At 39.2% G+C, this 15,000-nt stretch overlaps 1 protein-coding gene across 1 annotated transcript in view; it reads right to left on the bottom strand.

Annotated features, from left to right (window-relative positions):
• Positions 1-15,000, bottom strand: part of LOC136845128 (serine proteinase stubble-like) — a 512,075-nt gene that overhangs the window by 336,983 nt on the left and 160,092 nt on the right. The window contains exon 3 of the mRNA XM_067115020.1: positions 1,983-2,054. Coding sequence (XP_066971121.1) covers positions 1,983-2,054 — 72 coding nt within the window. The remainder of the gene's footprint in view (positions 1-1,982; positions 2,055-15,000) is intronic.

Here is a 15,000-nt window from a genome sequence, read left to right on the forward strand (position 1 = left end):
TTTCCCGAGATGTGACCGAGTACCGAGACCTTTCCCGGAGGCATTTTCCCAAGATGTAACCGAGTACCAGGACCTTTACCTGAAAAAAGCGCAACTCCCCATCTTAAAAACTAACCATAGAACTTTCTTGAAAATCATCTCATTATGTTTCCCACACCCAAATTATTGTGTAGATACTAATCCAATCTAATGTATCTAATCTAATCTAATCTAACCCAACCTAACCAAACTAACCTAACCTACCTAACCTAACCTAACCTACCTAACCATACTAGCATACATCTCAGGAATTTGCAGGCGGGTCCTTTAAAGCCGAATAAAAATACGCGCCGTGATCGGGTGACCTAAATATGGAAATTACATCCCACGCCTATGCAGATGAAAATGTTATCCGACACTAACCCCAAAACCGATTAAGACTGAACGAAAATTGAAAAATTAATAAACGGGAGCCTCATTAATGCAGCCACCTGCATGGTAAACAACGGCCGGACGTACCTTGGCGATATTCTCGTTAATACCCGATGTTATCGCAAACCAGATAAGCTGAAAGATTAGAATGTCATGAAGAGCAGGAGAGACTTTCCGTTTTGCGTCAACATTCGTAACATGTGAGTCGATCAGACAGTGCCCGGAATGCAGCTTCTGGGAAAAGGCTGGGAGAGGGAGGAAAGTAAGATGGAAGAAAGAGAATATGAACTGAGGCACAGTAAAATAAATGAAAGGGGTTGCAGTTAGGGGCCGAAGAGACGCTGCAAAGATCCTTAAGTAATGCACGCAGTGTACCGCGGGAGGTGAACTGACGGCACTGCCCCTCTACAGGGGATATCTGACTTTCTAGTCTTCACTGACAGACAATGTGGCCATTGTGTTACTAGGCCCACTGTTTAACACTCCAGCCCAAGGGCTGGTACCTATCTTCTTACTAACCCTCTCAAGTTTTCAGACCGCTAGGTTGGCGGACCACCTGGTTTATGCAATGGCGCCATCCCCAAGCCACCAGTGAGCGGCAGGATTTGAACCCCGGTCCGCTCGACTGGTAGGGGAGAACCTTATCACCATGCCACCACGGCAACAGATAACACTGCCAAATGTGGAACTACAACGTAGAAAATCTTTCTGCAGGATACTGAATAAAACTTGTACAGCTGTCTAGCGCAAACTAATTATTATGTACCTCGTTTTTATCAGTGTTTAACTAAAAACCACTGCTGTCTTTAGCTGATACCAGACTCTACGGATAAACGTGAAACTGCTTAATCGCATGAAGAAAAAATGAAAAGCCATATGCCTATTTCTGACCCTGTAACAAAGCGATAAAAAATATACCACAACCTGACTTTATCTCAAATTTTAATCTAAATCCAATTCTGTAGTTTCTATGCGGATTATTTACACTCACTGTCAGGTTTTCAGGGCTTACTGATTGCGTCCCTTCAGTGGTTAAATTAAACAAACATTCTCTGTCATTCACAAAAAAAGCCATTAAAAAAAAACATTTCGACAAATAGAACAGAACGGAATAGACTCCAGAATTTAGGTCAAAGGCCAAGCGCTGGGACCTACGAGGCCATTCAGCGCTGGAAGGGAAATTGAGGATAGGTGGGCTTGAAAGGTGTAACAGGAGAAAAACCTAGCAGTTACACTGTGAAATAACTGTTAGGAGAGGGTGGATAGCAAGATGGAGGAAAGAGAATATGAATGGCGGTAAAGTCAAAGGAATGAAAGAGTTTCAGCTATAGGGGGCCCGAAGGGACGCTGCAAAGAACCTTCAGTAATGACTACAGTGCACCCTGTGAGGTGCACTGACGGCACTGTCCCCCACCCCCTACGGGAACGTGGACAAATGACACTTAAATGCTACAGCAGGTCACACTGACACCAGCCCCTCGCCCCCCCCCCGCAACCCACGTAAACAATTTCCTAAAAAATAAATAAATAATAACAGTTAAAACTGCATTCTTAACAACACTCCTACTTACCTTTCAAGCGCTGCGAAAAGCCACTCTCTCGCGTGAGAAGATCGGCAAGAAAAATGTAATAAAAAATATTTGCTTGAGTAATGAAGTAAAAGCCAAAAATTTTTACATGTAAAAATAAAAGGGAACTTCCATATATATATATATATATATATATATATATATATATATATATATATATATATATATATATATATATATATATATATATATATATATATATTCATCACACACAAACACATATATATATATAATATATGAAAAAGAGAGAGAGAGAGAGAGAGAGAGAGAGAGAGAGAGAGAGAGAGAGAGAGAGAGAGAGACAGGATGAATTTCCGTATCAGTGTAGAGAGCCTTTTATGAAAAATATGACAAAAGCGATCCCGTTTCCATCGACATCAATTTCTCTGCTAAAATATCCTTTCACATCTATATACCGTCGAATCAAATTGGAAATTGTGGCTTAGGGATTGCTTTTTATATACACGGTCTCTCTCTCTCTCTCTCTCTCTCTCTCTCTCTCTCTCTCTCTCTCTCTCTCTCTCTCAAAGGGTAACATCTATTCATTTAAATTCAGTTCTGAATGTTGTCTGTGGACACCGTATATTCTGTTCATGGGATATTTTCTCCATAATCTGAAGCACCCTCGTCGTTGAGCATATATATATATATATATCATAAATTCTCTCCGCGCCATATTTTTCCCCTTTTCTCCAAATATTCCCCCTTCTGATTCTGGTTCTCACCCTTGGCCAATCAAGACTCTGCTGATATGTATGTATGTATGTATGTATGTATGTATGTATGTGTATATATATATATATATATGTATATATATATATATATATATATATATATATATATATATATATATATATATATATATATATATAATTCCATGAAGAATTAATTCACCATCACTAAGGTTTAATCCCATGAAAAAGGGAGAGATTATGAATTTGTGCATATTCCAAGATTTACTGAAACTTATTCATTCCGTAATATTCAGCATGCCCCAAGATGTAGTGTTCAAGGAGGCCACCAACTGATAATAATGCTCAACACTCTATACAGGATTTTAATAACTACAATGAATATTCAATATGCTATAGAGGGGTCTTTCCTAGATAGTGACGCCCAAAGGTTTTAACCCGGTATGTATCCACCTTTGCGGCGTGTTTAGTACAAGCCCGCTGGGGATGACCTTAAAAACACAAATAAAAGACTGTAGATATCATAAAGATTATGACCCCCAAGAAATATTAGTCCTAGATACCGACCCCTGAAAACCATTGGGGGGTCACTATCGATGAAAGATCTCTTTAAATATCATAGAGATAATGACCCCCACGAAATATCAGTCCTAGATATCGACCCCTGAAAACCCTTGGGGTCACTATCTAAGAAAGATCCCTATAAAGAAATCAGATGAGTGAACCAACGCCAGTTTGTATAGAACTGCCAAAGAAACTCTCTTGGTTTAAAAATATGTACGCAGTTCAAAAGAATATCTTTGAATCGGTCAAGTAATTCTGCCAATTCCTATCTACTGTTTTCCAGGCATAATGTCATGAGAAAATCAACTCCGATTTGCCAGGCGCACGATTATAGCTAACTTTAACCTTAAATAAATTAAGAACTACTGAGGCTAGAGGGCTGCAATTTGGTATGTTTGATGATTGGAGGGTGGATGATCAACATACCAATTTGCAGCCCTCTAGCCTCAGCAGTTTTTAAGATCTGAGGGCGGACAGAAAAAGTGCGTCATGAGAAAATCAACTCAGATTTGCCAGACGCACGATTATAGCTAACTTTAACCTTAAATAAATTAAGAACTACTGCGGCTGGAGGTCTGCAATTTGGTATGTGTGATGATTGGATGGTGGATGATCAACATACCAATTTGCAGCCTTCTAGCCTCAGCAGTTTTTAAGATCTGAGGACGGACAGAGAAATTGCGGACAGGGAAGTTCGGACAGAAAAAGTGCTGACAGAAAAAGTGCGGACAGAGTAAAGTGCGGACGGAAAGACAAAAAGCCATCTCAGTAGTTTTCTTTTACAGAAAATTAAGATGAAAAAATATTAGTAATCAAATGTAAACATCATCAGTATTATTTACGTACGTTTACAGATATATAAGCGAGTTACGTAACTGCAAATTATTACCGCAGGAAGCACCACCGCCGACGAAACCAGCCGCGCGGGCACTTAATTTCCAGAAGCGACGAAAGCGGAATAGCGCACTTTTGTTTTCCGCCCCAATCAACAGGAATGACATCGGAATCAAAATGAAAAACGGCAGTTCCAGCGATTCCCTCCTATCGCCGTAATTACCCGTTTCTGGTCTTCAAATTGCTTTTGATGCTCGCGCAGTCCACGGATGCTTGCGGTTTTTGTTTTATTAATTTTTTTAAAGTTTTCTGTAAAAGAAAACTATTGTGCCGGCTTTGTCTGTCCGTACGCACTTTTTCTGTCCGCCTTCAGATCTTAAAAACTACTGAGGCTAGAGGACTGCAAATTGGTATGTTGATCATCCACCCTCCAATCATCAAACATACCAAGTTGCAGCCCTCTAGCCTCAGTAGTTTTTATTTTATTCAAGGTTAAAGTTAGCCATAATCGTGCTTCTGGCAACGATATAGGATAGGCCACCACCGGGCCGTAGTTAAAGTTTCATGGTCCGCGGCTCATACAGCATTACACCGAAGCCACCGAAAGACAGATCGATTTTCGGTGGCCTTGATCATACGCTGTAGCGGCTGTACAGAAAACTCGATTGCGCCGAAGAAATTTCGGCGCATATTTTACTTGTTTTTTTATTACTGTGCGGTTGGATTGACAGCAGTGTAACGCACAGATTGCGTGTTCTTGCTAGAGTGTTATATTTCGCTTGGCGTCAACAGTTTGACAAGCAGACATTTGCTTCTCAGTTTGTATTTCGCCTGGAATTTGATACAGATAATTAGTTCAGACAGCGTGAATTCCGTTGCGATACAATGATGCCCCCCCCGCGCCCTCTCTCTCTCTCTCTCTCTCTTAGTGGTTAGGACTCAATCAGGCCTTATCAAGTAGAGGTTCCCGGTTTGATTGCCTAGCCTGACGGAACTTTTCAGGCAAATTTCAGTCAGTCTCACTGTGACTCTGTTGATCTGAACGGGGAATTAAGTCTTCAGCAAACACCTTATAAAAATATTATGGCTCACACCTATAGAGATATCCAATTCACGTAGAGGAAATTACTATTATTATTATTATTATTATTATTATTATTATTATTATTATTATTATTATTTATTATTATTATTATTATTATTATTATTATTTCGGTAGATGAAACCTATTCACATGGAACAAGCCCACCAAAGGGGCCACTAACTTGAAATTCTTTAAGCTTCCAAAGAATGTTGGTTTCAACCTCCCACCGCAGACCTAACACTGCAGCAGTAACTGATCATGATACAATGCATGAGAGGAAGGCTCATCCTGCAAAAAAGACAGGCAGACGAAGAACCTATATTATTTTGTCATCTCTCTGACGACTGGCTGCGTCGTCAGCAAAACCCAACCTCGTTATTCTTTGCAATGACCTTAAATGAGCAGATCATCTTGGAATATTTTTCCACAGAACCAACTATAAATTAATGCAAAATATGATACACACACCAACACAGACGTATACTTTTCACACCAAACACTTTCTCTTAGAGGTGTTGCTCCAAAAATATGACAGCCTTCCAGTTCTGTGCAAATGTTTTGGGATGAGGGTGCCAGCCCCACGCCCTTTTCTAACCGGGTTCCAACCCACCAGAATCGACTAACAGATAGATTGGGAGAGTCAAAAAGGGCCACACTGCCTCTTCTCACACAGGATTCAGACTTGGTATCCTACGACTGGTTGATAGGATGCGGCCGATGACACTATGAAATTGCTTATGACCATATATAATCTCAAAACTACTGAGGCTAGAGGGCTGCAAATTGTTATGTTAATCATCCACCTCCAATCATCAAACAAACCAAATTGCAGCCCTCTAAGCTTCAGTAGTTATCTTATTTAAGTTAAAGTTATATATATATATATATATATATATATATATATATATATATATATATATATATATATATATATATATATATATATATATCCAACAGGTCGGCAACGTGGCCACGTTCTGATACTCGGATGCGGGATCGAATCACTTCGTATTCTTGCTTGTGAGTCTAAGGCTTTGTAGTGACAAAAATATGCAAATAACTGTGAAGAATTCGAGGAGCTGAGAGGACACTGTGGCTATCACAATTACATAAGTATAAGTATATGTGTGTATGTATATATATATATATATATGTATATATATACATATAGAATCTACAGGTCATATTATATGATATTCAACTCCCACGAAAACAAAAAAGCAAAGGAAGCAACTCTCAAACTTGACCACACGAGAAGTTTCTCAAGCTCCGTTGAGGAAAACCTCTTTTGTCTTAGTCATGTTCCCAACGCCATAACTTACCAGAGTCGAGACCACCAAAAAAAAAAAAAAATAAAATAAAAAAGAGAAACAAAAAGCCATAATAGAGATTTAATGTGCGATGCTGAAAGTTGATTTGACAGCTCTGTTTTTCCAAGTTTGGAAAAGGAGTTTTAAAAAGTTTTTACAATGTTTATTACACATGGAGAGTGGTTTAGGGCGTCAAAATTCTTCTGCTCTAAGTTTTTTTTTTTTTTTTTTTTTTTTAGAAACTTTCTGAAGGAGAATCTTCATGCCGTACATGAGACATGACGCACACACACACGGAGAGAGAGAGAGAGAGAGAGAGAGAGAGAGAGAGAGAGAGAGAGAGAGAGAGAGAGAGAGAGAGAGGGTAATGGTTATGAATATTTATTCACTATCCAATTCGCTGAATTATTCTATAAAAAATTAATAAATAAAACATGATTAGGATTAAACTTGAGAGAGAGAGAGAGAGAGAGAGAGTACTGATTATCTAATTCACTGAAATTATTCCATAAAAAATGAATAAATATAACATGATTAGGATTAAACTTGGCTAAGAGATGGATGAATATTTAGATAATATGCAAACATGGATGAAGTTCACAAAAGAATTAAGAGAACTAAGAATAACTTAACAACTCGACGCCAAATTTATATCATGAACGCATCCTCGTGTATTAAAGACTATTTTTCAATTCTCTATGGCACACTCCACCTAACTCGCCATTTCTAGATCCTAATCACTTCTTATCACTAAAATCTCAATACTACTTATTTATTTACTCAGCAACCTTGTTTTCACTGGAAGGCACGAGAACGATCCCACGGGAAGTAACGGCGTGGAGCCGTTTTCTGAAATACCCACAACCCTTCGCTTGAATGTGATATCTGGTATACCTAGTAGACTTGTAATAGGTTTAGCCAGCAGTAGGGGAGTGGAAACTTGTTCCAAGAAGTCTTGCTGAGAGCCGATATGTCGACACACTTCGGCGACCTTCCATTGGGTTCATCTGATCTGATTTTATAAAAGACTGGGTCTCTATACGTCTCTGTTTGTTAACTGTTGTTCCACATGCATAACACACTTGATATTAGAAACCACTGAAACGATGGAAATATTCTCACAGAAATATGGAAGGCAAATCTTCATCACTGAAAATCCTTGTTTCAATTATTTTTATGAGAATATTTAATGTTAGAATATTGAAGGAAATATATTGTGGCTTCAGAAAGTTTAAAATTTCACGTAGCCTTTCCGTCAATGTATCAATACAAAAAAAAAAAAAAACAACATCGTTACTAATCTTGAATCATTTAACAGAAATATATTAAAGCATTTTTCCAAGATACAAGGCGTACAGCCTTCCTCCAGATATTACGTGATATATTACCTGATCGTATCTCTCAGTGTTCTCAATGATTAATCTCCGAGCTCACGTGAACGATGCTTCCCGATAACATCAGATAATGACTTTGGCCATAATCGAGGCATTTTAAGACCCGTGTTTTCCCGTGTAGGCGCATGCATGCACGAAACCATCCATTTACTGCTGAAATTATCATTTTCATCCGGGCATGACTCAGACTGCTGGGAGCCTTCTGATGGAGGCTTAATGCGCCCGCGCGGATACAGGCAGAAATATTTCTACATTATCTAGTTATTGGCAATTTTGATTAATAGCCCCTTTTGCATACTAGCTGCCACACATTTTCCTTAGCCCTGTTTACCTGCATCTAGTGATGGCTCTGATGGCAGAATGAGATTAACATCAGTGTACCAAGTGGGTTTACTGCTAACATTTTATAGGAATTGAATTTTTCATATTGCTGATGGCACGTTGGTAACAACCTGCTTAATGATTAAATTCCGTTCTTTTAACAACTACACTTTGTATTCGTGACAGGACGAGTGTGTAAATCATTTTCTGTCCGCCCTCAGATCTTGAAAACTACTGAGGCTAGAGAGCTGCAATTTGGTATGGTTTATGATTGGAGGGTGGATGATCAACATACCAATTTTCAGCCCTCTGACCTCAGCAGTTTCTGGAGTCTGAGGACGGACAGAAAAAAGTGCGGACGGAAGGACAAAGCCGGCACAATAGTTTTCTTTTACAGAAAACTAAAAACCGCGAACTTATCAATAATGTTTCTACTTCTGCTACTATTCTTCCTCTGTACGTAAAATTGCAAATAAATTTTAATACGATTTATTCCTTTAAATTAAGCAGATACAGCATAATAGTCGACAAATACTTTCTTGACGTCACTGTATTAATAAATATGCTAATTAAAACCAGACACAGAGAAACGTCAACTAAAACTGGGTATGAATGAAAGTGCAAACACAAGGCAAATCTTACTGACCCGAGAAAGAGAGAGAGAGAGAGAGAGAGAGAGAGAGAGAGAGAGAGAGAGAGAGAGAGAGAGAGAGAGAGAGAGAGAGAGAGAGAGCACCTACTTCAAACAGCTAGTAAAGAAAGGTAAAGCGACTCAGAATGAGAGAGTGAGAGAGAGAGAGAGAGAGAGAGAGAGAGAGAGAGAGAGAGAGAGAGAGAGGCACCTACTTCAAACAGCTAGTAAAGACTCAGAAATGTAAAGGTTCACCTACTCAAACAGCTATTAAATGAAGTAAAGACTCAGAGAGAGAGAGAGAGAGAGAGAGAGAGAGAGAGAGAGAGAGAGAGAGAGGTTCACCTAGCTATTGAAGAGAAACAGCTCAAAATTAAAGAGTTCAAACAGCTAAATAAAGAGAAGTAAATGTGATCTCAGAGAGAGAGAGGAGAGAGAGAGAGAGAGAGAGAGAGAGAGAGAGAGAGAGAGAGAGAAAAGCTCACCTACTTCAAACAGCTATTAAAGAGAAGTAAATGTAATCTCAAAATGAGAGAGAGAGAGAGAAGTCCACCTATTTCAAACAGCTATTAAAGAGGTAAAATGTGATTCAGAATGAGAGAGAGAGAGAGAGAGAGAGAGAGAGAGAGAGAGAGAGAGAGAGAGAGAGAGAGTGAGAAGTCCACCTATTTCAAACAGCTATTAAAGAAAGGTAAAATGTGATTCAGAATGAGAGAGAGAGAGAGAGAGAGAGAAGCACGGATCCACACAGACCCATAATTACCAAGGTCTGATCAAAACCGAATACCGTAAACTCACCTCCAAAAACTGACAGCCCTTCCTCCCATTTCAAACCGCGAATGACAGCGAAAAACGGCGTCGGAGGGAGGCAAAACGACAGCTCCGGAGAGAGCTTTCAAATCCCACGTCGGCTGTCTGGCCGTCAAATGATCTATTTCTGCCCTGAACTTCGTGGCGGCGTCGCCGTTACAATCGCCCGTTTGCTTGAATGGGAGGACTTCATTGGGGCACACGAGCTGTGCTTGTGTGTTTTTTTTTTTTCTGCTTGCTCTTTTTTTTTTTCTTTTGCTTTCTATTTCTGTCTGTCTGTCTGTTTCTCAGCTGAACTGTGTTGGCGGACTAGCTTTCTCTTTCGAGAAAGCGATGCGCGAACGGCTTCGTTCTAACAATGTACTGTCCTTCACGCGTGAAACATACTTTCTCTCCCTCCCTCCCTCTCTCTCTCTCTCTCTCTCTCTCTCATTCTCCTCCCCGAGTTGGCAATTATTGCTCCATTCATCTGTTTCAACGTTTTGTATTCTCTGGGAAACTTTACGCGTTCGCGAAAAGAGCTCATCAACAGCACGTCTCACGTCTTCTTCATATGCCGCATCGAATAACACTTCTGAAAGCGGAACAACAGATCTTTTGCTTATTCGCGAAAATTCCTTTTCATGTCTAACACACGTACAGGTGCTGTATGAGTCGCGGTCCATGAAACCTCCATCCACGGCTCGGTGGTGGCCTGTACTTAGCGTTGCCAGACGCACGATCATAGTTAACTTTAACTTTAAATAAAATAAAAATTGTTGAGGCTAGAGGGCTGCAATTTGGTATGCTTGATGATTGGACGGTGGATGACCAACGTACCAATTTGCAGCCCTGTCAGAAGTTTTTAAGATCTGAGGGCGGACAGACAAAATCGTCACAATAGTTTTGTTTTGCAGAAAGCTAAAAGTTCTTGGACAAACTTCCTGCCAATTAAATTTTTTTTATAGATTCTAAGTCCTTCATCACAATTTAGTGAATGTCCACTAGGGCATAAGGCGTATGACGCTTATTCATCACTGTGACAATTTTTCTGCCTTCTTGTATGAAGTATTTTGTATATTTGTCATATTAATTTCAATGGCCTTTTGGTCACAAGTATGAGTAAACTCAATAATATATAACAACAAGGTATCAGGATATATATATACGGAGAGAGAGAGAGAGAGAGAGAGAGAGAGAGAGAGAGAGAGAGAGAGAGAGAGAGAGAGAGAGAGAGAGATATTTAAATAATATATCCACCATTCTCTCTTCAGTGGAATGTAAGAATGTGTGTTAGCCCCCCCAAAAATGGAGGACAGTAAAGGAATCGATTCGATGGTTTGTCATCTAATTTATGAATTATATCCGGCAATAAATGTTGGGCTAAACGCTCCCAAGGGTGTCAAAGATAGCGTCACCGGATCACCCGACAAATCAATCATTTACAGCATTCATGGAATCACCAGGGGAGGACTGCACATTCCCTTTTCCTGTGAAGTGCTTTTCTAAAGTTTAGAACTTTTCGTAAAGTTTAGAACTTTTCCTAAAGTTTAGAACTTTTCTAAAGTTCAGAACTTTTCCTAAAGTTTAGAACTTTTCCTAAAGTTCAGAACTTTTCCTAAAGTTTAGAACTTTTTGTAAAGTTTAGAACTTTTCCTAAGGTTTAGAACTTTTCCTAAAGTTTAGAACTTTTCCTAAAGTTTAGAACTTTAGCTAAAGTTTAGAGCTCTTCCTAAAGTTCAGAACTTTTCCTAAAGTTCAGAACTTTTCCTAAAGTTTAGAATCTTTCGTAAAGTTCAGAGCTTTTCGTAAAGTTTAGAACTTTTCCTAAAGTTTAGAACTTTTCTTAAAGTTTAGAGCTTTTCCTAAAGTTTAGAACTTTTCCCAAAGTTTAGAACTTTTCCTAAAGTTCAGAACTTTACCTAAAATTTTAGGGATGGTGCTGTTAGAACTTTTCCCGAGATTAGAAAATTTAGAACTCTTCCTAAAGTTCAGAACTTACAGGCTAGAAAACCTCGCAGTTGCACTTGCTACTAGAGGGTGACAAGTGAGATGAACGGAGGTACAGTAACAGAAATGACAGAGGTTGCAGCTAGGGGACGAAGGGACGCTGCAAAGACCCTTCAGTAATGCCTACAGTGTACCGCATGAGGTGCACTGACGGCACTAACCCCCTACGGGGTTAATCATTAATCACTCAGATTACATAACCTAATCAGTCAACCCTTAGTGTAGAGACTAAAGGGATTTAATATCTGGGGTTCCTCAGGGTATTGTTCTCAGCCCATTTCATTTCATATTATTTCCGCATAATATGTGGTTTGGCCTAAAGCTTATGCATATGACGCTATTCCTTTGCATCCATCCCATCTGGGTACAGACCTATGGTTGGCGAATTTCAAATTCTGAACTAAAACGACTGTTTGTATTTTTAGGACACAGGCTCAAAACGCCCCAAATTAGATCTTTATGCTAAGCGGTTCTTTAACTGCACGTGACTCATTTAAAGTTTTATTCATAATGCCACCAAATTATGGAATATATGTATGTATGGTGTGTACACACACACACTCACACATATATATACTGTATATATATGTGTGTGTGTGTGTGTAATTTTCCTCTCGATCTTTTTGGTTCTGCATTCACCGGTACTTGTAATTTCCCGACCTAATTAACCGAGTAACTTAAGACCTACTAATACCCGAATTCTGGTGACTTCAGCAGCAGAGATGTCATTCGGGAAGTCAGAAGCCGCCCATTCCCGCCGTCTCCTGCAGGCGATTCCGAGAAAGGTAACGTAACGGATAATGAGTTGTGACTCTCCCCCATAACCTTATTGGGACGATTCTCCGCGGTTGATTTTCTGCTGAGGACGAATTCAGCCTTTAATTAAATTATCACTGAGTCTCGGGTCTTTTGTCTCTCATTGATTTTTCTGAGCCGAACATGTCGGCAGTTATTCGATCTTCTCAGGAGAAGTGGTTATTGCACTGGAAAGGATAAGTGCGGACAGAAAAAAGTGCGGACGGACGGACAGACAAAGCCGGCACAACAGTTTTCTTTTACAGAAGACTAGAAAACGTCTTACAGGATTTTTGCTGCCCTGAAGCGCAGTAGTGTTTAGCTAAGGCTACAGAAGAATCGCCGTTACTATAGGGTCATATTTTCTCATTACTGGAAAATCGTACAAATGTTCCCGATTTACAAGCAATAAAAAGTTACGTTCGCTGCGCAAGCGTTGTTTTCAAAGCTACGTAACAGCTCTTTAGAATAAGTGAACGGATATCATTCTCCTTCTGTTTTCAAAGCTACGTAACATCTCTTTAGAATGAGCGGACGGATATCATTCTTCTTCTGTGCTTAAAGCTATGTAACAACTCTTTAGAATAAGCGAACGAGTATCATTCTTCTTCTGTTCTCAAAGCTACGTAACAACTCTTTAGAATAAGCGAACGGATATCATTCTTCTTCTACGTAACAGCTCTTTAGAATAAGAACGGATATCAATCTTCCTGTAACAACTCTTTAGAATGAGCGAACGGGTATCTTTCTTCTTCTGTGCTCAAAGCTACGTAACAACTCTTTAGAATAAGTGAACGGGTATCATTCTTCTTCTGTGTTCAAAGCTATGTAACAACTCTTTAGAACAACCGGACGGATATCATTCTTCTTCTGTTCTCAAAGCTTGTACTTTAGAATAAGGGATAACTCTTTAGAATAAGTGAACGGATATCATCTCTTTAGAAAAAGCGGACAGATATCATTCTTCTTCTGTGCTCAAAGCTAAGTAACAACTCTTTAGAATAAATATGTAACAACTCTTTAGAATGAGCGAACGGGTATCATTCTTCTTCTGTGCTTTGAACGAAAACCTGGGCGCCGTGAATTCATCATTTTGTTGCAGATTTTGGCGGTACATAGGGAAGCGTTAAATTGGCTTAGGGTGAGAATTAGTGACGGAAGGGGAATGTTTAGTGGATCGAAGCAAAAAATAAATGCCGCGAAAAGAATGCGTGATATATTGTAGGAAGGAGAGGGTGCTTCAGATTATAGAATAGAATATAGGTAGCTACAGAGAGAGAGAGAGAGAGAGAGAGAGAGAGAGAGAGAGAGAGAGAGGGTGTTCAGAACATAGGAACATTTTTTACATAAACACAGAGAGAGAGAGAGAGAGAGAGAGAGAGAGAGAGAGAGAGAGAGAGAGAGAGAGGGTTTCAAATTATAGGAACTATTTCCATAAACAGAAAGAGAGAGAGACCTTACCTTACCTTACAGACCTTACAATTCGTTCAAGGTTGCCCCAGGTCCCTCAGTGTGAGGCGCCTTTGATGTCTACCAGAGACGCAGTATATTTTGCATCTTCCAGTCTTGGATGGTCTGGGATGCATCTTAGATATTTGTCGAGCTTATTCTTAAACACATCTACGCTCACTCCTGTTATGTTCCTCAGATGAGCTGGTAGCGCATTGAATAGAGTGCATTATCGATGCTGGTGCGTGGTGGATTAATGTCCTGTGTGCTTTCCTTAATTTTCCTGGTATAGTTTTTGGCACTATTAACTACCTCTGCTTGCTCTTTTTGATAAAAGTTCCATGATAGTAAGATCTGTTTCCATGCTTGAATTACCATGTAGAGTTCTCTTCTCCTTTCAAGACTATATAAATTTAAGAATTGTAGAGTAGTCAAGGTCCTTAACTTCTTCTATTCTAGCTGTAAATGACCTTTGAGAGTTTGCAGATTATTATATTGCAATATTCAAGTGGACTAACGTAAGTTTTATAAAGCATAATCATGTGTTCAGCTTTTCAGTGAGAGAACAAATTCCCATTTTTGAGCCAATAGAATTGCTATTTGATCATTGCATGTTTCATTCAATTATCACACCAAGGTCTTTAACTTGTTTGTGATTGTCTCATAAAGAGAGATGCATATAGCATTCTACTTTATCACCATAGTTCATTGATTCAAATTTATCAGAGTTAAATACCATCCTATTTATCTCTGCCCATTTATATATTTTATTTAGGTCTCTTTGTAGCGAGTTCCTATCTTCATCAGCAATTTCTCTACTTATTCTTGTGGAAACTGTTTCCTTAAAACTATGGCAAATAATCACAAACAGCAATGCCTCGTACCCTGTGGTACACGGATATTACAGCTTCATCCGACATCACAATCACAGCAAAAATTCTTTTATCCATCTTCCTACTTTGTCAACAATGTTATGAGCTAATATATTATGATCTACCTTGTCAAAAGCTTTTGCAAAGAGGTAAACCACATCTGTATCTTTTTCATTTATCATATTTTTATATAGCTTTCATGGTGGAGAACAGTTGGGTTTGTGTACTTTTCCGGTACAAAACCATGTTGTCCTA

Source organism: Macrobrachium rosenbergii, chromosome 13 (genome assembly GCF_040412425.1).
Source record: "Macrobrachium rosenbergii isolate ZJJX-2024 chromosome 13, ASM4041242v1, whole genome shotgun sequence".
NCBI lineage: Eukaryota > Metazoa > Arthropoda > Malacostraca > Decapoda > Palaemonidae > Macrobrachium > Macrobrachium rosenbergii.